A 27,998-nucleotide genomic window follows, 5' to 3' on the forward strand; every position below is an offset into this window, starting at 1 on the left:
TGTTCATTTCTATTTAGCATCTTTTTTTGTGAATGCTTCACGTTTTGAAATGGCATTATTACTGAATATAAAAAGGAACAGTGTTTTACCTGAACTGTCTGTGAGTAGTGACGGTGTTTTCGACTGATTTAATGCTGTGATGCTAAATGGATAAATTCTACAGTAGAAGACCATAATTATTATATGAGACATGTACAGTAGTGAGATGTTTTAGCACGTTTTAAATTAATTGTATTATGATTTTCCTCTTTTCTGCATTTTTCCTGCCTGCAATTCACTTTCTTTTGAGTGTCTTTGCAGAATGTGCATGTCTTCCCTTAAGGGGAAAAGGTGATTTGGAAAACAGTGTGGACATTAATTCAGTATCAATTACATTTATTTGTACAGCTAGTGCTTTTAATAATAAATACTGTTTTATAGTTGCTTTACAGAGAACATTGAACTTTTGTGTACAAAGTTTATAATGTATGTCCAAATAAATATGTTGATTTGTATTGCATGTAGTTCTTTTTGTATGGTACAGTTTATTGTGTGGTTGCTAATACATTGTTATTTCCTACACAAGAACAATACATTCAATCTATCAACAGGATCAGTTGTTCAGTCAGCACTAAAACATTTCATGCAGTTTATAGCATTTATATACAGAGATTATGTAAACTAACAATTATAAAGCTAGATTGAGTTTACTACACATTCATCTCCCGCAAAATAATTGTATTTTATCTGAAAAACGGCAGCATGACAGTATTATCATCCTGTAATCCTGAGTCCTGTAATACACGTGCATCCTGCTGTCTAGACCTCCCCTGTCTGCAGTAAGTACATAATCTTGTTACAACAAACTCTTCAGGTTCTGACTAGACTCAGTATATGCTTTAAAATAAACATAATTATCTACAGTTCTCAAAACATGTCCAACTTTACAGCTGTGAAGGTGCTAATAAGCTACATAGCTTTTCAGGTTAGTCTGCTCAGGTTCTTCCATCGATGGATAAAGACTCAACAAAATAACTTAAATGCTTCTATTTGCATATTTGGCCGTAACCCTGAAACCCATAATCATTATCAGATAGGTGGGGAAGAACAATATCGCCTTGCTGTAATTATGTGATCATTTGTTCTCAAGTTTCTGCCATTTTTAATGCTGCTAGCACGCAAGATAATGATTGTTTTCGCTTAACCGGAAGTTCCGCCCACATCGCGTCATGGGACTCAAGAATATTGGGGATAGGCATTAGCCTAAATGTCTGAGAAAAAATGAAAATGCAGTATTCAAAATGTAATGTAAAGGTGCTGTAAGGTGTTTTTTATGACATGGCAAGCAGAAAATTTCCCTATTTATTGAAAGATATCAATGGGTGCAATTTAATAAATATCACACCTGTTTCTGTGACAGCGCTAGCTCTGTAAATGGCGGGGAAAAAAGCCCGCGGACAGTCAGTTTGACGGTTGTCAAGACGCTACTTTGCTACCTTTTCTTTATGCTACGTGCATTTCTAGAACGAGAATTTCTAGACCATTTTAAAATACTAGAGGCTAAAAAGCCTTTGGTTAAAATCGCTTACAGCACCTTTCAACCTAGAAATAATCACAAATTGAATGCAACGATTTTTGTAAAAAAGAAATGTTATGACTTCAATGAAGCAATGTATAAGATTCTTAGTCACTACTCAAATCAATGCAAATTTGTGACATTAACTCTTTAGTATAAAAGTTCAGATTTTCTTGCTTCCATTGAAGCACACAAGATGCTGTTAAAAAGCAGTATATTTTTCAATTCAACTTTTAAATAAAACTGTATTCAATTAGAAAATGCAGATGCATTTTCACTAGAGCTCTCAGACTTTTGGAACCCACTGTATGTATAGACTTCATACAAAGTGTTACTGGTATGGCAAATCTTCCTTTAAATTATGGTTCACTCATTAACACGTTTTCATTGGCAAGGCTGTGATTCATCCTTCATATAGTGTTCTTAGATTTCTTTTGCGTGCATTCTGGGTTTAAATCAATAATAAGTATGGAATGTGGTATGGAATTTTATTATAGAAAAAGAATTTAAACAAGTATTTCACTCTATATACATTGTTCTTACATCCAGAGACAACACATTGTGAGTAATGAAGCATTATGAGCCATAATACTGCAAGACTTTATCATCTTTAGGTTTGAGGATCTTCATGTCAGCCATATTAACCACCCACCCAGGTGACAACCCAAAAAAGATCTGACGAGGATCCTTTCTTTGTGCCAGCATTTCAAACAGCACATCTGTTGTGATGTCAGGTAAGCTGTATCCGTACTTCTTAGCAAGAGCTAGCCGTGCAGCTTGAATCTTATCACGGTCTGCGAGGTAGCCGCGGTTATTGGCGTCTGTGTAGTATGGGAGAAGGTCTTCACCAGGAAGGAGGCGTTTGGGAATGGGTTGCCCAGATATGAAGAAAGGGACTGGTTTGATGAGGACCTCTAAAATGACACACACACAAAAACTTACGAATGCAACTTATATTACAGTATTCATTACCAAGATGTAGGAGGAGCTCAGTACACTCTGTAAATGAAATGACTGTGTATAGTGTGTATATTTATCAAGGGGTCAAGGTTTGGCTGGTTAGCATGGCCCAGTTAACTCTGTTGGTAGATGCCTTAACTACAACATCTGGGCCCAAAAAGCATCTTTCTCCTTTCATGACCAATCAAAATTAATCATGTATTCAGACTAAATAAAGTATTTTGCAAGCAATATTTAAATTGTAAAATAATTCATTATATTATAATTAACGTTTTGCAAGTGCCAGGTTTTTTGGAAGGCTCTTCAAAGCGTGAAATGGACTTTTATGTATGTAAGGATGCAAGTATACTGACGGAGACTGCGTGGATCATAGTAGCTGGTTGTGATCACACCCCCATTTCGTTCAACAGCAGCAATGGCTTTCTCTGATGCAACCTGAACCTCCAGGTTAACTTTGGCACAAAACATATCAGCACCCTGAAACAAACAGACACACAGACAGTACATAACAAGCATAACTTGAAAAAAACAAATATTATAATAATTTCACTTGGAGTCAATTGTGCTTTGCTGCTGCCCCCTTCTGGACAGTCAGATTTCCTACATACTTTCATTAAGAACAACAGAGATGGTCACAAGCAGTGTTAATTTTCTTTTTTTTTCTTGTAGGTACATTTTTGTCTTTGACGAAAATGTCTCTTAAATTTAGTAAATATTTCATCATGTCATATCCATCAATTTTAGTCATTTTTACTCTGACTTAAAAGTTACTCTGTTGTGAATTCCTCACGTTAAGGCAGTTTGCGTTGGTGAACCTTTGTCAGTCAACACCATTCGCTGGTGCATCCACAGATGCAAGTTAATGGGATAGTTCACCCAAAAATGAAAATTCTCTCACCATTTACTCACCTACATGCCATCCCAGATGTGCATGACTTTATTTCTTCAGCAGGACACAAATGAAGATTTTTAGAAGAATACCTCAGCTCTGTAGGTCCATACAATGTAAGTGATTTGTGATCAGACCTTTGTACCTCCACAAATCACATAAAGGAAACATAAAAGTAATCCATACGACCCCAGTGTTTAAATCCATATCTTCAGAAGCAATATAATAGGCGAGTGTGAGAAACTTAACACATTTTAAGTCCTTTTTTTACTCTAAATCTCCACTTTAACTTTCAGATGTGAAAGTAAAAACTAAAACAGGCACAACATGTGACTTTCAGATGTAAAAGTGAAAGTGGAGATTTAGAGTAAAAAAAGGACTTACATTTTGATCTGTTTCTCACCCACACCTATCAAATCACTTCTGAAGACATGGATTTAACCGCTGCAGTCTTATGGATTACTTCAATATGTGATTTTTGGAGGTACAAAGGTCTGATCACCATTCACTTTCACTGTGTGGACCTACACAGCTGATATGTTCTGCTAAAAATCTTTGTGTTCTGCAGAAGAAAGAAATTCATACACATCTGGGATGGCATGAAGGTGAGTAAATGACAACTTTGTCAACAAACATTCCCGTCAGGTATCAAAGACATATACGCACCTCATCAATGAGCTGGATGCCATAGTCTCGTTTCAGAGGCTGGACCGTGACTCCTCTGCTGTTGACGAGCTGGGTCAGATCGATGGGCTGCGTGGGGTCAACACGCCCCAAATCTATGAGGTACTGCAGTCTGCGCAAGGAGAGTGGGGGATACTGGGGTCTACGACTGGAGGGAAATCGCACAAACACACATTCACATTAGTGTTGCTATGATAATAACAGGATGTATGGTCAAAGGTCAGAGATATATATTTAGCACCCTATACCATGACAGCTGTAAACCATTACCTGTGATTAGCGTTGTAGCCATATTTTGGGATGATCAGATAGAACGGTGTCTGTCCACCCTCAAAGCCCAGTCGGGGTCGATTTCCGCGCTGTCGTTCACCTTTATGTCCCCGTCCACTTCTGTTGCCGCCATGCATGCCTCGACCTCTGTGCTTCTCCTGTGAAGTGAGAACACATCCACGATGATCCATTCTACATGTTTCAAAAATAGTTGTGCTTTCCAGCAAAAACCACCTACATTCCTCCTCTCCTGTGCTCACCTAAATGCTACTTGGAAATATTCCATCTCAAACTAAACCTTAACCCTTGTGCGACCTTCAGGACATTTTTCTCTTTTTCATTTTTTTTTTCGATCATTTTAGCCGTGTTAATGCCAACAGCATAAATTTAGCCAAAGGTGTGTATTCTGGGGGGAATTTTGATATTTCAACCACAGTTCCTATAATACATCTATAATACACAAAATATTTACACTCAGGACCTTAATGACAAAAATGTCCCCATTGAAACCCATTAAAATGACAATACTTGATCCCAGTGTCATTAAAGCATAAAATCATGAATTACAGGTGCATCTCAATAAATTAGAATGTCGTGGAAAAGTTCATTTATTTCAGTAATTCAACTCAAATTGTGAAACACGTGTATTAAATAAATTCAGTGCACACAGACTGAAGTAGTTTAAGTCTTTGGTTCTTTTAATTGTGATGATTTTGGCTCACATTTAACAAAAACCCACCAATTCACTATCTCAAAAAATTAGAATATGGTGACATGCCAATCAGCTAATCAACTCAAAACACCTGCAAAGGTTTCCTGAGCCTTCAAAATGGTCTCTCAGTTTGGTTCACTAGGCTACACAATCATGGGCAAGACTGCTGATCTGACAGTTGTCCAGAAGACAATCATTGACACCCTTCACAAGGAGGGTAAGCCACAAACATTCATTGCCAAAGAAGCTGGCTGTTCACAGAGTGCTGTATCCAAGCATGTTAACAGAAAGTTGAGTGGAAGGAAAAAGTGTGGAAGAAAAAGATGCACAACCAACCGAGAGAACCGCAGCCTTATGAGGATTGTCAAGCAAAATCGATTCAAGAATTTGGGTGAACTTCACAAGGAATGGACTGAGGCTGGGGTCAAGGCATCAAGAGCCACCACACACAGACATGTCAAGGAATTTGGCTACAGTTGTCGTATTCCTCTTGTTAAGCCACTCCTGAACCACAGACAACGTCAGAGGCGTCTTACCTGGGCTAAGGAGAAGAAGAACTGGACTGTTGCCCAGTGGTCCAAAGTCCTCTTTTCAGATGAGAGCAAGTTTTGTATTTCATTTGGAAACCAAGGTCCTAGAGTCTGGAGGAAAGGTGGAGAAGCTCATAGCCCAAGTTGCTTGAAGTCCAGTGTTAAGTTTCCACAGTCTGTGATGATTTGGGGTGCAATGTCATCTGCTGGTGTTGGTCCATTGTGTTTTTTGAAAACCAAAGTCACTGCACCCGTTTACCAAGAAATTTTGGAGCACTTCATGCTTCCTTCTGCTGACCAGCTTTTTAAAGATGCTGATTTCATTTTCCAGCAGGATTTGGCACCTGCCCACACTGCCAAAAGCACCAAAAGTTGGTAAAATGACCATGGTCTTGGTGTGCTTGACTGGCCAGCAAACTCACCAGACCTGAACCCCATAGAGAATCTATGGGGTATTGTCAAGAGGAAAATGAGAAACAAGAGACCAAAAAATGCAGATGAGCTGAAGGCCACTGTCAAAGAAACCTGGGCTTCCATACCACCTCAGCAGTGCCACAAACTGATCACCTCCATGCCACGCCGAATTGAGGCAGTAATTAAAGCAAAATGAGCCCCTACCAAGTATTGAGTACATATACAGTAAATTAACATACTTTCCAGAAGGCCAACAATTCACTAAAAATGTTTCTTTTTTATTGGTCTTATGATGTATTCTAATTTTTTGAGATAGTGAATTGGTGGGTTTTTGTTAAATGTGAGCCAAAATCATCACAATTAAAAGAACCAAAGACTTAAACTACTTCAGTCTGTGTGCATTGAATTTATTTAATACACGAGTTTCACAATTTGAGTTGAATTACTGAAATAAATGAACTTTTCCACGACATTCTAATTTATTGAGATGCACCTGTATTATACTTTCATTCCAGAGCCCTGGCTTCAAAATTTACATTTTTAATATTTTCCACCAGGTGGCGCCATTTTTCTCATGTTTAGCCTATGGAGCAAATACATTCTTTTTACCTATTTTCTGTTTGCTGTATTATAGCACTGCAGGCCAACTGAATAAATGATGCAGCTAAAATTGTGTGGGTGTGTTGTTTTGGATGTCAGAGTGTGTTTTGTATGTGTGTATTGAGAAGTGTGTGTGTGCGTGTGTGTGTAAAAAAAAACAACAGTGGCATTATGTAAACAAACTGGCATTTAAAGGGTTAAAATCCTGAAAATGAATGAATATTTGGTAGTTATGATCAGGACTGATGTTGGTTAAAAAATCAGTGAAAGTGGAAAATAATATTAATATATGATATTTTTATGGCAGTTTTTTGATGCGGACATCTTTGTCTTCGAAGGTCCTGTTTTTTTTTTTTTTTATCTGACACTGCACAAGAAATAATAATGCATCAAAATCAATGTTGTTGCTAATCATTGACATATCCCAGACTGTGATAATCAAAAATAAATAAATAAATAAATAAATACAAAATAAAAAAATCCCCTTAGCATTTAGTATATGAAAAATTACTAATTTGTGTGTGTGTGTTGTTTTTCTTTTTTTTTTCATAAAAAACAACAGTGGTATTATGTAAACAAACTGGCATTTAAAGGGTTAAAATCCTGAAAATGAATATTTGGTAGTTATAATAAGGGCTGATGTTGGTTAAAAATATTAACTCACTGAAAGTGGAAAATAATATTAATATATAATATTATTACGGCAGTTTTTTGACGCGGACATTTTTGTCCTCTAAGGACCTCTGAGTAACTTTTTTAAATTGGCGCACAAATGTTAACTTTATTTGGGATACTTGATTTATTAAGTAATAAGAACTTACTTAAAAATGGGGGAATTCTTATATTACCACAGTAAGTAGGAACAGAAAGATAATTAACTGTATACAGGGATGCATGTGTATCTTATGTGACATATATGCAAACATATAACATCCTACATGTTTTGCTTACATGCATTATGTAATTGATAACGCTGGAGTTGTTCGGTGTATTCAAATATTTTTACAGAAACTGGTAAAACAGAAATATTTGCTGGCAGGCTAAACCGCTAACTAGCAGCATTATTACTATGAGCTGCTCGCAGGAGAGTTATAACTTACATCTTTCTTTGCACCCGGGTTTGGCCGAAGATTGGCGAGTGTTATGCGAGGTAGGTTCTTTACAATGTTGACGGTTTTTCCTCCGGTTGTCTTGCTCACAGACATCGCAGAGCCTTAGACATGCTAGTCAAGGGCAGAAGACGTGAGGAGACCCACGTGTCACACTGAACCGGAACCGGAATCTGCACGTGCGAGGAAAATAAAACGATAACGTTACATATTTTAATACACTCATATGCGGTTCTTAAACATCTGTTTATGAGACGTTACAAAATATATATGAGTATAATAAAAGAGAATTATAAGGATATAATAAATAGCCATATAATTCCCCCTTTAAAAAAATAAAAATTATTAATATTTTATTTAAATTGCCATAGGAAACATATAATACCATAGTTTTATTACTGTTATTTTTATTATATTTTTATATAATATATAATTTATTTAGTAACTAATTGTAGCAACTATAAGGGCAGTGCTGGGTAAGTTAATCTAAAAAGTCATTAATTACTAACTACTAATTACATCTTCTACAGTGTGACTGGATTACTGTACTAATTACTCTGTCTGAAAAGTAACTGCATTACTTATTACTAATTACTTTCTAAAACCCTTATAAACCTCGACCAGATGAAAAATACAAGGATATACATGAAGCAGTTATTTTAATTCATTCAAAAAAATCATATAAAATCAAATACATTATTCATGAACCAGCCAAAGAATTTAAAGGGGCAGCGTTAAATTAGAAAACATATATTTTAACATTAGACGTTACATTTCGATTTTAAATTCACTATTGTTTTATATAGAATTGTTCTGTAGTCTATACAGTATTTAACACAATTACATCAGAAGTAACTGTAATTAAATTACTGAAAAATTAAGAGTAATCCCTTACTTTTCTTTTTTCAATGGAAAAGTAATTTAATTACAGTAATTTATTGCTTAGTAATGCATTACACCCAACACTGTATAAGGGTAACGTTTAATTTCACCGTTTTCATTGTATGCATATAGGCAAACCAAAGGAATATTCCGGTTAAGCGCAATCAACACGATTTGGGGCATAATGTTGATTACCACAAAAACTCATTTCGAGTCGCCCCGTCTTTGCTTTGAAAGAAAAAGAAGCAAAAATCGATTTTACCGTGAGGCACTTACAATGGAAGTCAATGGGGCCAATGTTTGGAGGGTTTAAAAGACAGAAATGTGAAGCTTATAATTTTATAAAAGCACTTTCATGAATTCTTCTGTAAATACTCATGTATTATTTGAGCTGTAAAGTCATTTAAATTGTATTTTAATGGTCATTTGAGGGTTTTAGGGTTTACGCTGCTACGTCATCATGGTAACAATGTTGTAAAATTGGATATAACTACACCAAAAATAAGTTAGTATGCAATTTTATCACACTTAAATCATGTTAACACAGGTAACACTTTTAAACAGTGAGAATTTAAACTTTTAAGGATCGGTCCCTTTCACTTCCATTGCCTCACTGTGATGCAGATTTTTGCTTTTTTTTAAAGAAAAGGAATTACATTTTTGTGGTATTAATATTACGCTATATATGTCGTCGATTGAGATTAACTTGTATTGAACCCATAATAATAAGTCATGTGTTGTGTTGGTGGTCCGATAAAAATAATTTGAGATAATTAAGATAATACAATTGTAATACTTGTGAGAACAGTGCACTGCATCAAAGTCTTTATAGCAAGTCAGTCCACTGGCGGCAATATTTAGAACGCTCTCAGGAGACTATTTCCAGTCATGACAGTGCAGCTCCTATCTACTTGAATGGGCAAACACCGAAATCTCAAAAACAGTTGGTCAAGATTATGATCAAAGGACATATTGAAATATCAGCAATAAAACCTGACAAAACTGGAATCATACATTGTGATTCTTTACCTCATATTATGCTAAAAATCGCCATTTTCCCGGCTTGTATAGCTAATGCGCATGCGGGTTCTAAAGTTGACTGACAGGTTATATCTGTAGCTAAAAGGTGATTGGCTGTTGTAACTTGTAAGGCGGGACTTCCTTTCTACATCCGTTGACCGTTGGGCGCTCAGAGCACCTTGGTTCAATAGATTGAGCGTTCCAATTTCTAGTAGTGGGCGGGACTTCCTGTGTCAATGCCTTGTCGTTTGTGGCGGTTGTTAGCCTTTAATACTGTTCCAGGATCAGCCGTTCGGGTACCGAGTCCACCTTTGTAAAGCATGAGACAAGACAATAAGCTGACCTGAAGCCTACTATAGTGTTGATACGGGTCATAAACCGAAACTGTCAGGAGTCCATTCCATGTTTATTGATCTCACTCAGCCCAGTGACAAAGTGTCGCTCGATGATTCAGTGTTTGATCTCTGTTGCTGTTTTACGTTTTCCAGCGACGCAAAATTACAAGCGTTGTAGACAGCTGTTGACATTGAATCTGTGCCTTTGGTGACACCACGGTAGCTAACAGTTTGAGCTTTCCCTCGCTGAATGCAAAACTCTAGGTCCTTTTATGTGCGGTAATAACATGTCAGCGCCGCTGCCAGCGATAGTGCCCGCCGCGCGTAAAGCAACGGCTGCGGTAAGTGATCCGATCAACACTCTGTTGAGATTTTGGGTACTCATTTTGCGTTCAAACGGTTCTGTTGCATGCTATAGATTGCAAGCAGAGTACTTGTATGTTGCCATCAATAAGGGTGCGTTCACTCAGGATGCGTACATTCGTCTCGCGCCACGAGCGTGGCGGTTTTGAGAAAACAACAACAAAAGCGATTGTTCGCACTTGACCCTACTTTCACCCGAGAACACCTTGGTTTCACCATACTTGCGCTTGTGGAGTCAGAAAATATCATTTAGCCTAACCACTATCATGTATATGCCATTATAATGGATGCTACGCCCTTGAATGTAGTATTTAAAATGAAAACAAGTATGACAGATAAAAATAGACCATGACGGAAATTTTACAACTCGGTCGGTCAAAGTGACGGATAAATATGTTTTCTAGCGCAACCTCTGGGCGAGCCTATGGGCCCAGAGCTACCTTAAAGCACCCCTGCATACAAGAGTAATTTGCTTATGCAAATGAATGGTGAAATCGAAAAATATCTATGTAAATAAGATCTAAAAAACATAAAATACAAAAGAAGTGCATAATTTTATTTTTTATTTTACTTCAGGGAGGAAGAAATGTTATACCTTTACCATTATGTAAAAAAACAAAAAAGTTATATCTGTTCAGTGTCCGGTCAAAAATGACCACGAACAGCCAAGTAAGCAGCCCTACTTGATCAGAATAGGAGGTTGTTGTTGTTTTTTGTCTTGTCAAGTTACAAACAGCTCAGCTTTTTAAAACATGTTCAATTTCATTTGATTGTGCTCCGTCTTGTGTTTGATTGCAAGATCGTATTTTGAGAGTGAACGCCCCCTAATGAAGTCAAGACTTATAAGTTTATAATTCTTTCTCTCTCCAGGTGATCTTTCTCCATGGCCTGGGAGACACAGGGTAAATATGTCCTGATTTTGTGGTGTGATTTGAATGAATAAACCTCATGAAAAGTCAATATGTAGTTTCTTCCAACTTTTTTACCCTACGTTTCTTCAGGCATGGATGGGCCGAAGCTATGGCGGGGATCAGGACCCCTCATGTCAAGTACATTTGCCCTCATGCGTAAGTACTGAAAATATTTCTATTAATTGCGTTTTGTATAAAGCACTATTGGTGTATCTGTCTCTCTTATTGACCACGTTTACCTGCACATCATTTTACAATTATGGTTCATATTCTGGTTCAATGGATAGTTTACCCGAAAATGAAAGCACTGTCATCATTCACTCACCCTTATGCAGAATGCGCCACAAAATGGTGCGGAAGGGGGCAGCGATATGCAGAAAAGGACAGCAACCCCCCCCCCCGGTCAACAACTTAAGGATAGCAACAACTTTTGGGCCAGTTTCTATGTAAAATCCCGGGCTGAATTTTCTTCCCAGTCCACCCCTGGACACTAAGGATGCACCAGTGTATCGGCTGACGATATTTATTGGCCAATTATTGATCAAGTTATAACCATCGGTAAATCAGTTTTAAGCATGAAAGCGCTGATATGAAATACCGATGGTTAATTTATAATTATCATCACACTTTGTTAAAACTGTGAATTCAAATGCACAATCCAGAAATAATGATAGCCCCAGAATGTAGAAGGGTTAGCACTCCTAAGAACATGTTATAATTAATTTTTAATCATTCTCATTCTCACATTAATGAGGAAAAACAGACGTGATCGTTGTGAAAGCGGCACTTATCTATACATGATGAGGTAAAACAATCTAAAACATTTTAAAACCAGCAAACTTTGACTTCTAAAACATTGGTATGGTATCCATTAAGACTGCACGATTGATTGAATTAAGATTGAAATCGCAATATGGGCAGCAATCAGCTCTTCAGTCAGCGCTTCAATCACCATTGTGTGAGCAAGCGGCGCCCTCTAGCGGTTTGGACGCCATTATCCATTATACAACAATTGGACTTGATCATTTTGTTCCTTTGGTTAATGTGTTCAACAGTTCCAATCCATGTTCAATGGAAATTATTTATTGTTAGAACAATAAAAAGCTTTTATACCTCTTTGTACATTTTGATGTAATGACAAAATAAGGTAAGTGGCAAAATATCAGTATTGGCCAATCGTTTTTTTGTTAAATCGGTATTCGAATCGGGAAAATATTTTCATATCGGTGCATTCCTAGTTGACAATCTTTCCCATATAATGAAAGGGAATAGGGATCAAGACTTACAGTATGATGTCATTGATGTAAAGAAAAAACAAATTTTTTTGACCTGTGTGCTGTATGGAAGAAGACAGCAGAAGGGAAGATTTTCAGTGAATAACGGCCTACATTTCAGTGTGTTCCTCACACAGTTATTGTGTGTCTTCAGAACACTTGGAGTATAATGCAGAACTCATATGGACTACTTCTGTGATACTTTCATGGTGTCATTTTGAAGCTTGACAGCTGAAGCCCTCATTCACTCAGTCATTATATCAGTGGGTCTGATAGAGTTCACATACACACTCAAAAAAATATTTTAAGATTTATGCTTTTCAATTTCATAATCTTTAATATCTTAAAAATAGGCTATATATATATATATATTTATATATATATATAATTTTTTTTTTTTTTTAATTTGTATTTTTTTTGTGCATTAAGCATACATTAGTGGAATATGACTGCATGGTCCATTAACTTTGTTCCCTCTCTTTGTTTTTCTTTTTCTCTGTCGCTGACCATAAAAGACCAGTCATGCCCGTCACCCTCAACATGAACATGGCAATGCCATCCTGGTGAGACACAGATTGTCTTTTTTAAATGTTTGCTAACTACAAAATATTATTTCACCCAACTATTTATCCCTGGTCCTTAGGTTTGACATAATTGGACTCCGTCCAGACGCAGAGGAGGATGAATCAGGAATTAAAAAAGCTGCTGAAAGCAGTTAAGTATCATATAAACTGTTTTAAGAAGTCAGTAACAAAATCCTAAATCAGCCATACAATGTGTGAAATGCACTGAAATAGAAAATGCAGCCAATACGGATAGCCAATAATAGTTCAAATAGAAAGTAAAAATGTACATATTTTCATTCTTCCACAGTCAAAGCACTGATTGATCAAGAGGTTAAGAACGGCATTCCGTCTCATAGGATTGTTCTGGGAGGATTCTCTCAGGTAAGGCAAAAGTCTTTTTTCTCTCTCTTTAACTTTTGAATGAAAATTCTAAAAAGTGCTTTTTCCCTTTCTGTAATGCCCTGTCACTTCTGTGATACGTTACACTGACTAATTAACAAGGCCAGTATATATTTGATACATTTAAATAAATGTTTCTGATCATGTTCCAAAAAATTTGAGCATTTTTCTTTATGAATTTAATTCTGACTTTTGGACAACAAACGCCCAATTGTCTTCTTTCAGTAGAGGCCAAAATTATGGCTGTAATACAAAGGAGTGATGAACTGCAGTCATTTAATATTGACTGTTTGTATGTATTTAAAGGGTGGTGCGCTCTCTCTCTACACCGCTTTAACTACTCATCAGAAGTTGGCAGGTGTGGTCGCGCTCAGCTGTTGGTTACCACTCAGGAATACCCTCTCACAGGTGGGTTTATAGCATGGGTAAGATGATGTTGGGAAAATAATTTCACTTATCAAGAGCATAGAAAACAGTTTCACATAATCCACTTTGATACACATACCTGGTCTTAATGTGAAAGATTTATCAGTGCACATTATTTCAAAGAAAAAAAATGTAATGTAATAAAGGTAATAACAATAATAGCAAATAACGAAATTTTAAAAAAGAAGCGTTCCCATTTGGATACGAGGAGATGCTATCGAGGCTGCATCCGGGCGCCAATGTTAATATTGCATTCACCAACAATGTTACATTTGAAGATGTATTGTCTCTGTATAATAAAGTCTAACATATGAAATAATAGACAGAAAATTCAATTTTTTTGGAAATGGAGCTGTTTTTTTTAACCTACAGACCAAATCCTAAAAACAAAAATATCCTCAGAGAGTCCAAGCAATTCATTTTTGTGTAGGACTTTTGTTATTCAAGTTTCACTTAGCCCATTATTATCATGTGTTTTTTAAATGCACTAAACACTATATTGATGTTTAAAAAAAGCAAAATTGTAAAACCTTTTTTTTTTTTTTTTGGGGTCTCAGAAGTGTTTAGTAAGATGACATCATAATAGCTTGTAATGTAAAACAAGGAGATATTTAAAATGAATGTAATGTATGATGCCTGTTGCATCATATTTGATGCACTCATTTTCAGCACAGTTTTGTCTATAAAATAATGTAGGACATTTTTAGCAAGCACAAGTTGCTTCAATTTAGTAAACTAAACAGTTTATATTTTATTTGGTCAAAATCAGCAAAGATTTCACAAGAAAAAGGTGGTTGTATTTGAAATATTACAAGGTCCTCTACGTAGGACTTAGAGGAATATGGACACAGTATGCTGTATTAAAACCATGGTTTCCGCAAAAAACCATGGTCACTTTTCGTAGTTACTATGATATTACTTTTTTTACTTCAGTAACCATAGTTAAACTATGTTATTTGCAGTAAAACCATAATTACCACTAAATTATAATATTTTCTACCATAGTTTTCATTTTACTGTATTATTACGAGGGTACATAAAACTTATTGCGAGGGAGCGCATTATATTGCGAGAGCATGTAAAACTTACTGTGAGGGCACATAAAACTTATTGTAAGTGAACGCAAACTATTGCGAGGGAACGCAAAACTTATTGCGAGGGAATGCATACTATTGCGAGGGAACACATACTATTGCGAGGGCATGCAAAACTTATTGCGAGGGCATGCAAAACTTATTGCGAGGGAACGCAAAACGTATTGCGAGAGAACGCAAAACTTATTGCGAGGGCATGCAAAAACCTATTGCGAGGGCATGCAAAAACCTATTGCGAGGGCATGCAAAAACGTATTGCGAGGGAGCACATATTATTTCAAGGGAATGCAAAACTTATTGTGAGGGAACGCAAAACTTATTGTGAGGGAACGCAAAACTTATTGTGAGAGAACGCAAAACTTATTGTGAGAGAACGCAAAACTTATTGTGAGGGAACGCAAAACTTTTTGTGAGGGAACGCAAATTGTGAGAGAACGCAAAACTTATTGCGAGGGCATGCAAAAACGTATTGCGAGGGAACACAGATTATTTCAAGGGAATGCAAAACTTATTGCGAGTGAAAGCAAACTGTTGCGAGGGCACACAAAAACGTATTGTCAGGGAATGCAAACTAATGCGAAAGTAACCACCTTTCCATTTACCATCAGGCAAGTGTCCATCTAAACATGCAGGCGGAAAATTACTTACACAAATGAAGACATAAAAACAATTATAAATGTAAAAAAAAAAAAAAAAAAAAAATTAACGCCTACTAGTCGACTAGGAAAATCTTTGGTCGGGGGCAGCCCTAGGAAAACTTATTGCGAGGGAGTGCATTCTATTGCGAGGGTATTTGAAACTTATTGCGAGGCACACAAAACTTATTGCAAGGGCATGTAAAACTCATTGCAAGGGCACGTAAAACTTATAGCAAGGGCACGCAAAACATATTGTAAGGGAATGCATACTATTGAGAGGGTACGTAAAACGTATTGTAAGGGAACGCAAAACGAATTGTGAGGACATGTAAAACTTATTGCGAGGGAACGCAAACTAATGCGAGGGCATGTGAAACTTATTGCAAGGGCATGTAAAACTTATTGCGAGGACACGTAAAACTGATTGCGAGGGAACGCAAACTAATGCGAGGGCACGCCAAACTTATTACGAGGGAATGCATACTGTTGCGAGGGAATACAAACCTTATTGCGAAGGAACGCAAACTATTGTGAGGGCCCGCAAATCTTATTGCGAAGGTACGCATTCTATTGCGAGGAAATGCAAAACTTATTGCAAGGAAATGCATACTATTGCATGGGCATGTAAAACGTATTGCAAGGACACGCAAAATGTATTGTGAGGGAGCGCAAACTAATGCGAGGGTACGCAAAACTTATTACGAGGAAACGCTTACTATTGCGAGGGATTGCAAAACTTATTGTGAAGGAATGCAAAACTTATTATGAAGGAATGCAAACTATTGCGAGGGCACACAAAACTTATTGCGAGGGAACGCATACTATTGCGAGGGCACGTAAAACTTATTGCGAGGGAACGCATACTATTGCGAGGGCACACAAAACTTATTGCGAGGGAACGCATACTATTGCGAGGGCACGTAAAACTTATTGCGAGGACACGCAAAACGTATTGTGAGGGAGCGCAAACTAATGCGAGGGCACGCAAAACTTATTACGAGTGAATGCTTACTATTGCGAGGGCACGCAAAACTTATTGCGAGGGAACGCATACTATTGCGAGGGAACAGAGGTGGGTAGTAACGCGCTACATTTACTTGAGTACATTTTTGGAGCAAATGTACTTTTGAGAATAGGTTTAATAGTGGGTATTTTTACTCTTCGTTACAATGGGCAACGTTCCTTTCGTTACACTACTGCTTTTAAATAAATATGTTTTAATAAATGCGTAATTTATTTTTGAATAGGACTTTTACGACAGCAGAACTTTACAGTTGCGCTTTGTCACTCGAGTCGAGTTCATGGCTGCAGCAGCAAGCGCGCCAAACAAAGACTTTTGTCATGCAATGTCTTAATTTTTAGACCAAGACAAGAGGGTATTTCAAGATTAGAATTGCAGCTCCAACTTAAAAAAACTCTTCGCGGTGAGTTTTGCGATTGTGATAACGTGAGCATGTCTGTGTTGTGGTGATGGTCATTTTCAGAGTGATTCTGTAACTATGGGCTCTTATGACATCAGTTTCTAAGTATAAATTTTTATATCAGTGCTGAAATATATCAGTGCCTACTGTATAAATACATGTAAATATCCACGTTAGGTGTAAATGCCTTTTGCTCTGCCTATCGCGTGCGTACGTGACTACTGGAGCTCATCTCTGCGCATGCACATTGTACAGCAACTTTGCGTTTGACAGATGCTGTGCTTTTTTCTCAGGGACAACAGAGAACAAATTCTAAACTTAAATAAGCCTAACACGCTTCCAAATTCAGAGATTAGGTGCAGTTTACCCCGTACTGTACAGAACTAGTTATCTAAATTCTTTCTACACTGAAAATACTGTAATTAGACTGAACCAAGAATCCATTCAGGACTTTAAAATGCTGTTAAATAGTGAAGGTAACCATTAATAAAGCATGATCTTGCTTCTTTTTATTTAGCATTATATATGATTGGGCCTGTGGAATATTGTTCACGTTTTTCCCCGTACTAATTACTAGAAACTGGTTTCCAAACTCTTCTAAATGACTTTGTCCAAATCTGACAAGCGTCCTTAAAGTGATAGTTCAGCCGTAAATTTATATTCTGTCATCATATCCCCGTCCTCATGTTGTTCCAAACCTTTCTGTATTTTGTGGAACCCAAAAGATGTTAGACAGAATGTTAAGGACTGAAAGTCTCAGTCACCATTCCTTTTTAGAATATGGAGGAAAACAAACATGCAGTGAAAGTAAATGGTGACTGAGGAAAATATTCTGTCTGATGTCTCCTTAATTGTGTTGCATTGAAGAAAGAAAGTCATACAGGTTTGGAACAACATTTCCAGTAATAATAATAATTATTGTTAAATTGTTATTATTATTATTCTCTAATTTATGTTAAATGTGTATTATGTAATAGAATATTGGAGATTAAACATCCATTGTGTTACCTATTAAAGTAAGTAGTTACTTGAGTATTCTATTAATTGGATACTTGTTTTACTCTTACTCAAGTAATTATTAACATCATTACTTTTACTTCTACTTGAGTAATAAGTATAAGTAGAGTATAAGTAATTGTACTTTTACTTGAGTACAGTTTTTGGCTACTCTACCCACCTCTGCAAGGGAATGCAAAACTTATTGCGAGGTAACGTACATGTAGACATGAAGAAAACTACAAATAAAAGGTATCAATCATGTTGATATTGTAGAGGCGTTGTATCAACTCTTCCTTTTCATCATCCTCAACTTTACAAAGGTGCACTTTGAAAAGGCATTTAATAAATTGATATAAAGTCAGTGTTTTATGAGGGGAGTAGTCCTCCACAATCCACTGAAAACCCGCATTTAGATCTCACTCTATTCTGGGATAGAACGCCCACTTTTCACCATCCAATCACTACTGTTGGAAAAAATCAAGTCTCAGTTTCACCCAAAAACGTCACATTTTGGATACAAAATGGATCACGAATGCCGTTTTATGTTAACTTTAATGCGTCTCATTCTTTCTCTGTCTGGTCTGTTCTCATTCTAACTCTCTCTGTCTCTTGTAGTCAGTGATAAGCAATAATAAGGACATACCGGTGCTACAGTGTCATGGTGAAGCAGATCCGCTGGTTCCTCTTGTCTTTGGCTGTCTCACTGTAGAGAAACTCAAAACTATGCTTAACCCTGCCCATATCACCTTCAAAACATATCCCAGGATGCCTCACAGCTCATGTCCTGAGGTTTGCAGACACCAACCTAAAATTTACATTATTCAGTATGCACAGAATGCATTAAAGGGGTCAAATCGTGAAGATCTTTTACAATTGATATTTATGCATTTGGCTAACTTTTTACTGATGAGTGTATACATTTGATTGGATTTCCCTGGTAATCAAAACCAGAGATAAATACAGAGATAAATGCACTAATACATGACCGTCCACATTTACACATCAATGATGCCTATTGGTTGATCAGTAAGCCTGGTCCAGTCAAGATGAGGTAATAAGGAGGAAGTTGGATAGATGCAGCTATTCCCAAACACCAGAAGAATTAACAATGAGAGTAAAATGTGGAAAAGTCTGTTAAGCCTTGTATTGTTTCTGGCTGTGTAGCACCTGCTGCTCTGCTTGATCCTTCTGAAGTAGAGGTCGACCGATGGTGGATTTTACCGATACCAATAACTAAGGTGGTGGAAAAGTCCACAAATCTTACACGTATCCTAACTATATCTTGCAGAGACAAAGAGGCTACAAGAGTCCAAAATCAATACAATCCCAGATGCAGTTTATTATTGCCAAGATCCCAATAATAACCAGAAAAAAAGTGAAGATTTGCTGCATAATACAGAACTTTTTCCTATATAAAAAGGCCTGAAATACACCAGGGACTCTTATTTTGAAATGGAGACTTGGCTCTGTTACAGTGCTCTTTATTTAAGCATTTACCATTAGTAAGCCTATATATTCACGTATTTATACCTATATAACCAGACGAGGTTTAATGAGGAATAAGGTTTATTAATATTCACAAGATATGAAGTTGGAGACTCGATATATACAGTATGTGCTGATGGGGCACGTTTCTATGTATTTTAACTTATTAAAAATAAAATATGCATTGAAGTGAGGATCAAATTATGGCTGAATATTGTCAGTGATGAAAGCAAATCTATTGTTTTTATTTCACATAAACTGTAGAACAAAGCTGTTTTAACTGGAGAATCCTCCAGCGCCGGTCATAGAGGAACACATGAGGAATAATAATGATATAAAAAACTATTGGCATAGATTTTTGCAGATAACTGATAGCTCCAAAAAGCAACTATCGGCACTGATTAATCGGTTGAACCGATATATCAGTCTACCTCTATTCTGAAGAATGCCAATGTTAAAAACGAGCGGCTAAAATGTCTTTGGCAGGCGTGGCACATTTCGGTGTGGATTTTTTTGTGAATCTGTTGCTGTTGCTTATTTGACATGCGAAGGGGGCGTTTCTTAAAGGTGTAGTAGCAAAAAAAACATATCCTTTAATTCTTTGGATAAGAAAGAGGGTTGAAAATGGTCATGGAAAAATTAATATATATTAATAATACTTTTGGCACAAAAAGAGTTGACTTACATAAGTGGAACTTATTTTTTTCTATAATAAAACTGTATGGTATGACCCCTTTAATCAATGGGATTTACATAACATAAAGAAACATAAAATATCTGTGTTTAATACAAGTATTCTTAACTGATTTCCTTATTCCTTTCTTTTAACAGGAAATGATGGACATCAAACAGTTTATTGAGAAGCACCTCCCCCCAATTAATTAATCGATAACTTATAATTGGCCATGTGACTCAATCATGGACTGTTTCAAGCTGCTACGTCTTCATCTGACTGAATTCAGCCCAACACTTCCAAACCCAGCTTAAACTAAGCTCAAGAGTATTAAAACCTCAGAGTTTAGGACTGTACTGAGATAAACTAGTATCACTGAGTCTTTAGAAGACTCTGAATTGCACGATCTTGCAATAGTAACCGATTTAACATTGTAATATCCTACTCAGGCTATTGATTGGTTGATATGTATTTTAAAAAGGTTTCCACGGCTACTGCAAGTCTCATTTTCTCATTGGTTAACACTCTATGGCATTAAGTGATGTAAAAACCCATGTGATCATGTGGGTTAAAGGGCTCCACGTATTGAGTTGGAATAAAAAAAAAAAATTGTGAATACCAGCATCGATTAGTTGTGATCTAGCAGTTTGTTATAAGCAGGTTATAAGGACTATAGGTATGGAAAAAGAATGTTCCGGGTTGAATACAGTAGTTGGTATTAAGCCTGGGACATTCCTTCAACTTTGGTGCAGTTTTGGGCTGCTGCCTGCAATTTTTCACACTCAAATTTAAAAGCTCACCATTAACACTGTAGACTAATTGCAAATAAATGGTCTCATTTTTCAGACACCCCCCCCCCCAAATAATAAAAGAATCATATTTATCATTATTCATAAATAATATTATGTATGTTTACAATCTTATGATGAATAGAAAGGTTAAAAAAAACAAAACACATTTTTGTTTTGTTGTCCTAAATATGCAAGCATGTAATTCCGGTTATCTTTGCTCCAGCTCCCTGCAAAATGGCTTATTTAATTCCACCAGATGGCAGCAAGTACTAAGAAAAAGAATATGTCCTCTATCGCCTTCTATCACAATATGCAAATATGAAAAGTAGGTGGCGCTCTTACGCAAGTCTGCCCTTACAAATGTGCTTGGCCATAGACATTCAGTCTAATTTTCAGTTTATGCACCATCCCCATTGTTTCATCGAATATCCCGGCCTCTGAGTGGACTAGAAGGTCAATTTAGATGTAATTAGAAAGCTGATATGGTGTATAACATTTTGTCATCCATAGTCAATAATATATTTTTCCTATGATTTGTTTAGCATGCTTTCCCTGCTGGACTGAATTTTTTGTTCTGGTCATCTAAGATGGTTCTGGTCATCTCACAGACATGTAAACAATGGTTCATTGTACAGAAAACTGCCAAAGATAAGAGCAGATATCAAAGCAGTGATCGGTGCATAAGAGACATTTGTATTTGATGTCTTACAGAAATCATATTTCAACTTTTGAAACTATAGAAATGTGGGATTAGGGCAACAATATAAACTTTATAGTCGCATTCCCTTTCATTTGATATATGACTTGCTATGATATAAGTGCTATGCGAAAGACTTATATTCATATTAACATTACTACCACATTACCTCTAGGTGGCGCTTATTTGCGACCCAGATGTTTTCAGCGCTTATTTTGCTATTTTATGTAACAAAAATGTGAAGTGATGGTGTCCTATGAAAAGTTCAGATTCTACGTTTTCAAATAATACCCACATATGCCTGACTTGTGTATCCGGGGACTTTGACGTTTTAAGCGTAAACTTATTTCCCGACATATCGCGCCCCCCCCCCGCCCTCCACCACCGGTGGAGTTAAGAGGTTAAACTTTTCTAAAACTGTCCTTTTGTATTAATTTCTCAGTTTAGAAGAAGAAAAGGAACATTAAAAACAAACCATTTTCAATTATTTGTGCTTTATTGTTTAATAAATGTATTTGTACAGCTTATCCGGTATACACAAATGTATCAAATGCAATCACTGCATTTCAAAACATGCATTAAGTCATAAATAGAAGATATGCCAGCATGGAGCTGAGTTCAGTTGATCTGTGTGAATGGACTTCAGTGTTGTGTTGGTGTGTGAATGAGTAAGACTTGTATTGATTATTTCACATTGAAATTGTAAATCACCGAATCTGAAACTAATTGACAGCACCAGTCTTTAATGACACTTGTCTGACTCTGAGCAGTGTCATTTTCTAGCCTATCCTAGTCTGTGAGGCAAGGCACAATTACGGTTCTGCCATCTGAAGTGCATGGACACAGCACAGGCAGAAATATCAGAATATATTCTTCATTTGAGAAAAACTATGAAAAATGCAACAACTTTTTAAATAGCTAAAACTTTGAATGACATACTATTAAGTGTTTCAGGAGTCTATTAGGGATTTAGGGAAGTGTATTAAAAGAATAGTTCACTCAAAGATGAAAATGTTGACATTATTTACATCAACTTATATTGTTGTTTTCACTCTTCTTGCTCTTCTTGAAGCATGACAGATGTAATCAACAGATGCATGGTCCACGGTAAAAAATAACATCATACAACAGGGTTTGGAATGACTTGAGGGTAATAATGATCAAATTTAAATTTTAGGATGAACTATTCCTTTAAACCCGTTTCTGAATTCTAGATCTTGTGTGCCTGTGTGTGTTAGGAGTCGTTGGGTTGTTCAAGGCTGGTCATGAGGTCTGCATACACACTGGAGTTCATATATCGTGGGTAGGAGTCTCGCTGCATGAGCGTGTAGATCTGCTGCTGCGCGTCATCAAACGTGCTCGAGGAAGGTTCCTGCATGTTCCTGTTGATCACTTCTCGCACACGCGAGTCCAGGCTCACCTACATGCAAACAAACACATACAGAAGAGAAAAAAACCCTAATGGGCTACCTCGCATTTTTATTTATTTATATTTATGGCCGATGCAAATAGAAGGTCGGGGTCAGTTGGGTCCAAAAGTCTGAGGTTCAGAAAACCTGTGTGAGCCGTAATTTTGTGCCATTCCATCTGAATGCTAGTGGTTCAGTAATTACTTCACCTTTTACCACAATTTGAGCAGAATATGTGTGTGTTGCCATACAGCATCTATACCTCTTTAGGTGACAGTATAGAGATGTAGTCCTCATATATTTGTTTCACAGTCTGTTCTACCACAGTTTTGTTGGTCTCTTTCTTCAGTTCCTCACAGGCGAGCCAGAACAGCAGGTTCTCTTCGCTAAACTCAGTCTTGAGAAACTGTTGGAAATGTGTGCGGCCTTGTGCGTTCTTTATTAACCGCTCAAAAGACTCTCCCCAAGAACGCACCTCCTCCAATGTGAGCTGAGGCCTACGGAAGATGACAACACAGGTGTCATATTCCCTATTTAGATTTCATGGAAGAAAATGTTATTTCTCACAGTGGGTAATCCAAAATTGATCTAATTTATAAAACAGGTTCCGACTCTAAATTCTGATTGGATGAGCCGCACATTCTACTGTGTATTAATGCACCAATTTGCAACAGTGTTTGGCAACCGTAAACAGTGGAATAATACTTTATTCTAAAAAATGTATATTAATACATTTAACTATTTATTTAACATTGATGTTAAATATTGTGTCATATAGCTTTAGTCAGCATTTTATATAAAAGCAATAAGTCACAAGAAGCCATGCATTACAGCAATTTTAAAATGGTTAAAGAGGTTTTAGACACTTTGCTTTTACTTTGTTTTTTATATATGAATTTTTTTTTAAATATTTATTGAAAGGTACTGAGATACTACACGCAAGGTTGTCATGTCTGTTTTTTTCCGTATTGCAAGTGCATTGCATTTTGTTGCTTTATAAATATTACAGAACATCTCTCAATTAGAACATTGACTTTTTCAGACTAGATTTTTTTTTACCCTCAAACGGTTGTTAACTTGACACTTTTTCAACTTTTCAAATTGTTCATTGATGCTACAGCAGTTACTGTACATTATACAGTTGGTTTACAAATGAAGGGAAGTCTGAAAATGGTTGGTTTTCGGTTAATTCTGGTTGGTCATAGGGCTGTCTTTGTCACAGAGATCTGGCAATCCTGACGAGGGCTGGGTATTGATACAGATTTCCCGATTCAATGCGATTCCGATTCACAAGCTCCCGATTCGATATCGATTCATATGGGTATATTTCCGTTATAATGTCCATTTTGCTTACATATGAATTAAATTCACTCTCAGCTAATGCTTTTAATTATACAAGGGACTTTCAAACTAGGTACATTACGAAAATATTAATTTAGCTAATTATATTATTTGTTTTTCATCGTTTTGGCCACATTTTATCTTTTTAAAAATGTACAAATCCATGTATTCCATCAATAAATATGATGTTATATTGCATATATTTTGTTTCATGTTTAATGCATAATATATACTATTTATATGTATTTACATTGATTGGTAGAAAACGTGCTAAAAACCTGCACTGTCTCTTTAAGAAAACCGGCAGTTCTGTAAAGAGCGTCTGTAAATGATCGCATAATAATGAGAGGACTGGAATGGCTTCTTTACCTCATTCGTGCAATGCATGATGAGAATGAAATGTTCATTTTTCCTTTTTTTGATAAACAATTGACCGTAAAGATCAGAAAGGATATTAAAAGAGACAATCTTCAATAACAAATGGATTGCGTGGATCTTGGACGCACATTTCACGGAACGAGTCAAATCACACTATTACTCTCAAAATGCAATGAAAGGATGCTGAACTTCGCAAATATACTACTCAGTCACTGGTAAGTGAAATCTGATCATTTATCAGTCAGTGGCTAATCATAGACATTTTCAGTCGCATAGCGCACAATTTGGTCTCATATGTGAGCACATTGTAGAGAGTTGCACATTTAATAAAAGATCGATTTTGGAATTTAAGAATCAATATCAAGACCTTTCAAATGAAGATAGTGAAGCATCGGAAAATCTATGTTTTTACTCAGTCCTAATCCTGACATCACGTAAATAATTTAGGTCAGGTACAGTTTGAGAAAGAAACATATTTATAGTCACATACTGTATTTATTTATAGAAACAAATTTATTATACGTATTTATATAAGTGATATAAAAACAACTCACATGTGGTCAATATTGACCTTGTCTTGTTTTTCTGAGATTGTCGTCAGAATCCTTTCCTCCTTAGCAGATCGTACCGTCAGACTACACACACAAACACTCGCATTAGAAAAACATGTTTTTTGGGTGTCATAAATATCCACAGTGTGCATTGTATTACACATGTGCGTCTCAGGAGAGGCTCCACAGGGATAGTGATGCTGTAAATGTTCACTGCTAAACTCTGCCGTGACCTTAATTAAGTTTCTAAAAACACCTGTGGCTCTATACAGAGAATTAAGGGATTTCTAGGTTACATTGAGTTTTTCCTTTAAAAACGGCCATACATTATAAAACGGTTATCAAAAATGGGCTATTGAGTATTATTCCAAACTTTAGTCATCATCAAATCTAATTTACATGGAAGGGAGGCCAAATTACATCCAAATGGTGATTAATCTATATAGAACAGAACCCAAACCCCAACGTGTAGCTATAAACTGCATAATTACTGCATGTTTTGTGAAGTTCAGTAGTTCACTCCATTCTTTTATGGTGCTTAATAAAAGCCTATATTGTACACAGTCATATCCTCTTTTCCATACAATAAAAGTATTTAGCGCTTCAGACTCAAGAGACGAGCAAGAACCAATGACGTTTGAGGTTACTTGCATCCATCCTGTGCCACAGAGTCGCTATATCAGGTTTAAATTGAAAAAGTGATAACTTAAAGGAATAGTTTACCCAAAAATAAAACTTCTCTCATCATTTACTCACCCTTATGCCACCCCGGATGTGTATGACTTTCTTTCTTCAACAGAACACACATTTTTAGAAGAATATCTCAGCTCTGTAGGTCCATAGAATGCAAGTGAATGGTGACCAACACTTTGAAGCTCCAAAAAGCAAATAAGGCAGCATAAAAGTAATCCATACGTCGATGCATACATCTTATGAAGCGATCCAATTGGTTTTGGGTGAGAACAGACCAAAATGTAACTCATTTTTCACTATAAATCTTGACTTTCGCAGTCTACTTGGCGATCATGATTTCAAGCTCGATTACACTTCCTGGTGCTTGACTGCTAGATGGCGCTAAGAAGTGTAATCGAGCTTGAAATCATGATTGCCAAGTAGACTGCGAAAGTCAAGATTTATAGTGAAAAATTAGTTACATTTTGGTCTGTTCTCACCCAAAACCAATTGGATCGCTTCATAAGATGTATGCATCGACGTATGGATTACTTTTATGCTGCCTTATTTGCTTTTTGGAGCTTCAAAGTGTTGGTCACCATTCACTTGCATTCTATGGACCTACAGAGCTGAGATATTCTTCTAAAAATCTTCATTTGTGTTCTGAAAAAAAAGAAAGAAAGTCATACACATCTGGGATGCCATGAGGGTGAGTAAATGATGAGAGAATTTTCATTTTTGGGTGAGCTATTCCTTTAAAGTACCCAAATATTTTTTGGGGCCACTGTATTTTGTCATTGTTCCCTTCACTGCAAGCTAAGCTATAAATCGCTGGTGAATGTGTTTCAATACGAGTCTTTTCTCACCAAGAGCAGCTACAGCAGCAGCACCAGCAGAAGCAGCAGGCGTTTGGTGGAGCGTTGAGCCAGCCGAGGGTCTGCGTATTCACACTTCCCAGCATGTTGGGGGGCGTATTCTGTGCCTGGGTGGCATTTCCAGCATCCTGCGGTGGACGTTTCCCCATCTTCACCCGTTCAGACCCCATGAGCTGCAGACACAACATGCAGTTCACCAGTGCAACAGTTACTAATATGACACAAGTTCACATAAAAAATTGTATCACGCTTAATTAATTTAAGCATCCCTCCAGGTAGGTAAGAGGCCTGCATACCACAATACACAGCAGACATGCAGTGAACATTTATATCCAATGAGACCAATTACAACAAACACCTGAGCTCACGAGCACAGGAGATCATTGTGGTGTTTACATTTATGCATCTATTTCTTCAAGCCATGATAACATTAATAATATTTTTGAAACAGCATACATTTCTCAAGTACTGATCCAAAAACTACGACCAAATACCTGAAAAAGAGGAATCCAGTGCACATAATGGCTGTTTGCACTACTATGCATTTAAATAGCACAAACCATACAGTAAATAAACTGCATGACATGAGGGGTTTCCTCAAGTTGGACGATTCAAATACCTTTTTCATGTTGCATAATTGATTCCATTTTAAAGGCATTATTATTTGCTTTATGGTACAGGGAATTCTTGCAATTTAACGCCATAATTCAGCATCTGCACGAGCGTTCTAGTGTATCTGGGATGCAGACATCTCGTGACATGATGCTCCAAAGAGAAACGCCTCAATTATGAGCCGATAAACGCTATGTGTCTATGCCGATTTGCATCAGTTATCTAATAATACATTGAGTAATTACATGCAAAATAAGGGAGCTCACCAATTCACCATGGGTGTCCAGTGAAGAGTAACCGCGGCCCGCGCTCACACGCCTATCATCTGCACGCGAAGCGCCCGACGCTCAGCCTCAGCAGCCCTCGCGCATGCGTGCGTCAATATCTGCTTCTGACGCGCACGTTCATTCACACATGTGAGCTTCAGCATATGTAAATGGTCTTAAAGGAAGGTTTGTTTTAT

General features: G+C 36.9%; 3 protein-coding genes across 3 annotated transcripts; 1 reads left to right on the forward strand and 2 right to left on the reverse strand.

Moving 5' to 3' along the window:
- Nucleotides 1–504: 504 nt before the first annotated feature.
- Nucleotides 505–7,879, reverse strand: mrpl15 (mitochondrial ribosomal protein L15). The gene is made up of 5 exons (XM_051676203.1): nucleotides 7,715–7,879; nucleotides 4,359–4,516; nucleotides 4,071–4,236; nucleotides 2,869–2,992; nucleotides 505–2,469 (listed from the first exon to the last, which is right to left on the reverse strand). Exons 1-5 carry the CDS (start codon nucleotides 7,817–7,819, stop codon nucleotides 2,132–2,134), a joined length of 891 nt encoding a protein of 296 aa, XP_051532163.1. The 5' UTR covers nucleotides 7,820–7,879; the 3' UTR covers nucleotides 505–2,131.
- A 1,986-nt stretch (nucleotides 7,880–9,865) lies between these two features.
- Nucleotides 9,866–22,181, forward strand: lypla1 (lysophospholipase 1). The gene is made up of 9 exons (XM_051676662.1): nucleotides 9,866–10,301; nucleotides 11,194–11,225; nucleotides 11,325–11,390; nucleotides 13,024–13,071; nucleotides 13,152–13,222; nucleotides 13,382–13,455; nucleotides 13,780–13,881; nucleotides 18,667–18,840; nucleotides 20,368–22,181. Exons 1-9 carry the CDS (start codon nucleotides 10,233–10,235, stop codon nucleotides 20,419–20,421), a joined length of 690 nt encoding a protein of 229 aa, XP_051532622.1. The 5' UTR covers nucleotides 9,866–10,232; the 3' UTR covers nucleotides 20,422–22,181.
- A 151-nt stretch (nucleotides 22,182–22,332) lies between these two features.
- On the reverse strand, nucleotides 22,333–27,894 carry LOC127428373 (regulator of G-protein signaling 20). The gene is made up of 5 exons (XM_051676747.1): nucleotides 27,802–27,894; nucleotides 26,915–27,096; nucleotides 25,380–25,460; nucleotides 23,369–23,603; nucleotides 22,333–23,117 (listed from the first exon to the last, which is right to left on the reverse strand). The coding sequence occupies exons 2-5, from the start codon at nucleotides 27,091–27,093 to the stop codon at nucleotides 22,932–22,934; spliced, it is 681 nt and encodes a 226-aa protein (XP_051532707.1). The 5' UTR covers nucleotides 27,094–27,096; nucleotides 27,802–27,894; the 3' UTR covers nucleotides 22,333–22,931.
- Nucleotides 27,895–27,998: the final 104 nt, after the last annotated feature.

Source organism: Myxocyprinus asiaticus, chromosome 1 (genome assembly GCF_019703515.2).
Source record: "Myxocyprinus asiaticus isolate MX2 ecotype Aquarium Trade chromosome 1, UBuf_Myxa_2, whole genome shotgun sequence".
NCBI lineage: Eukaryota > Metazoa > Chordata > Actinopteri > Cypriniformes > Catostomidae > Myxocyprinus > Myxocyprinus asiaticus.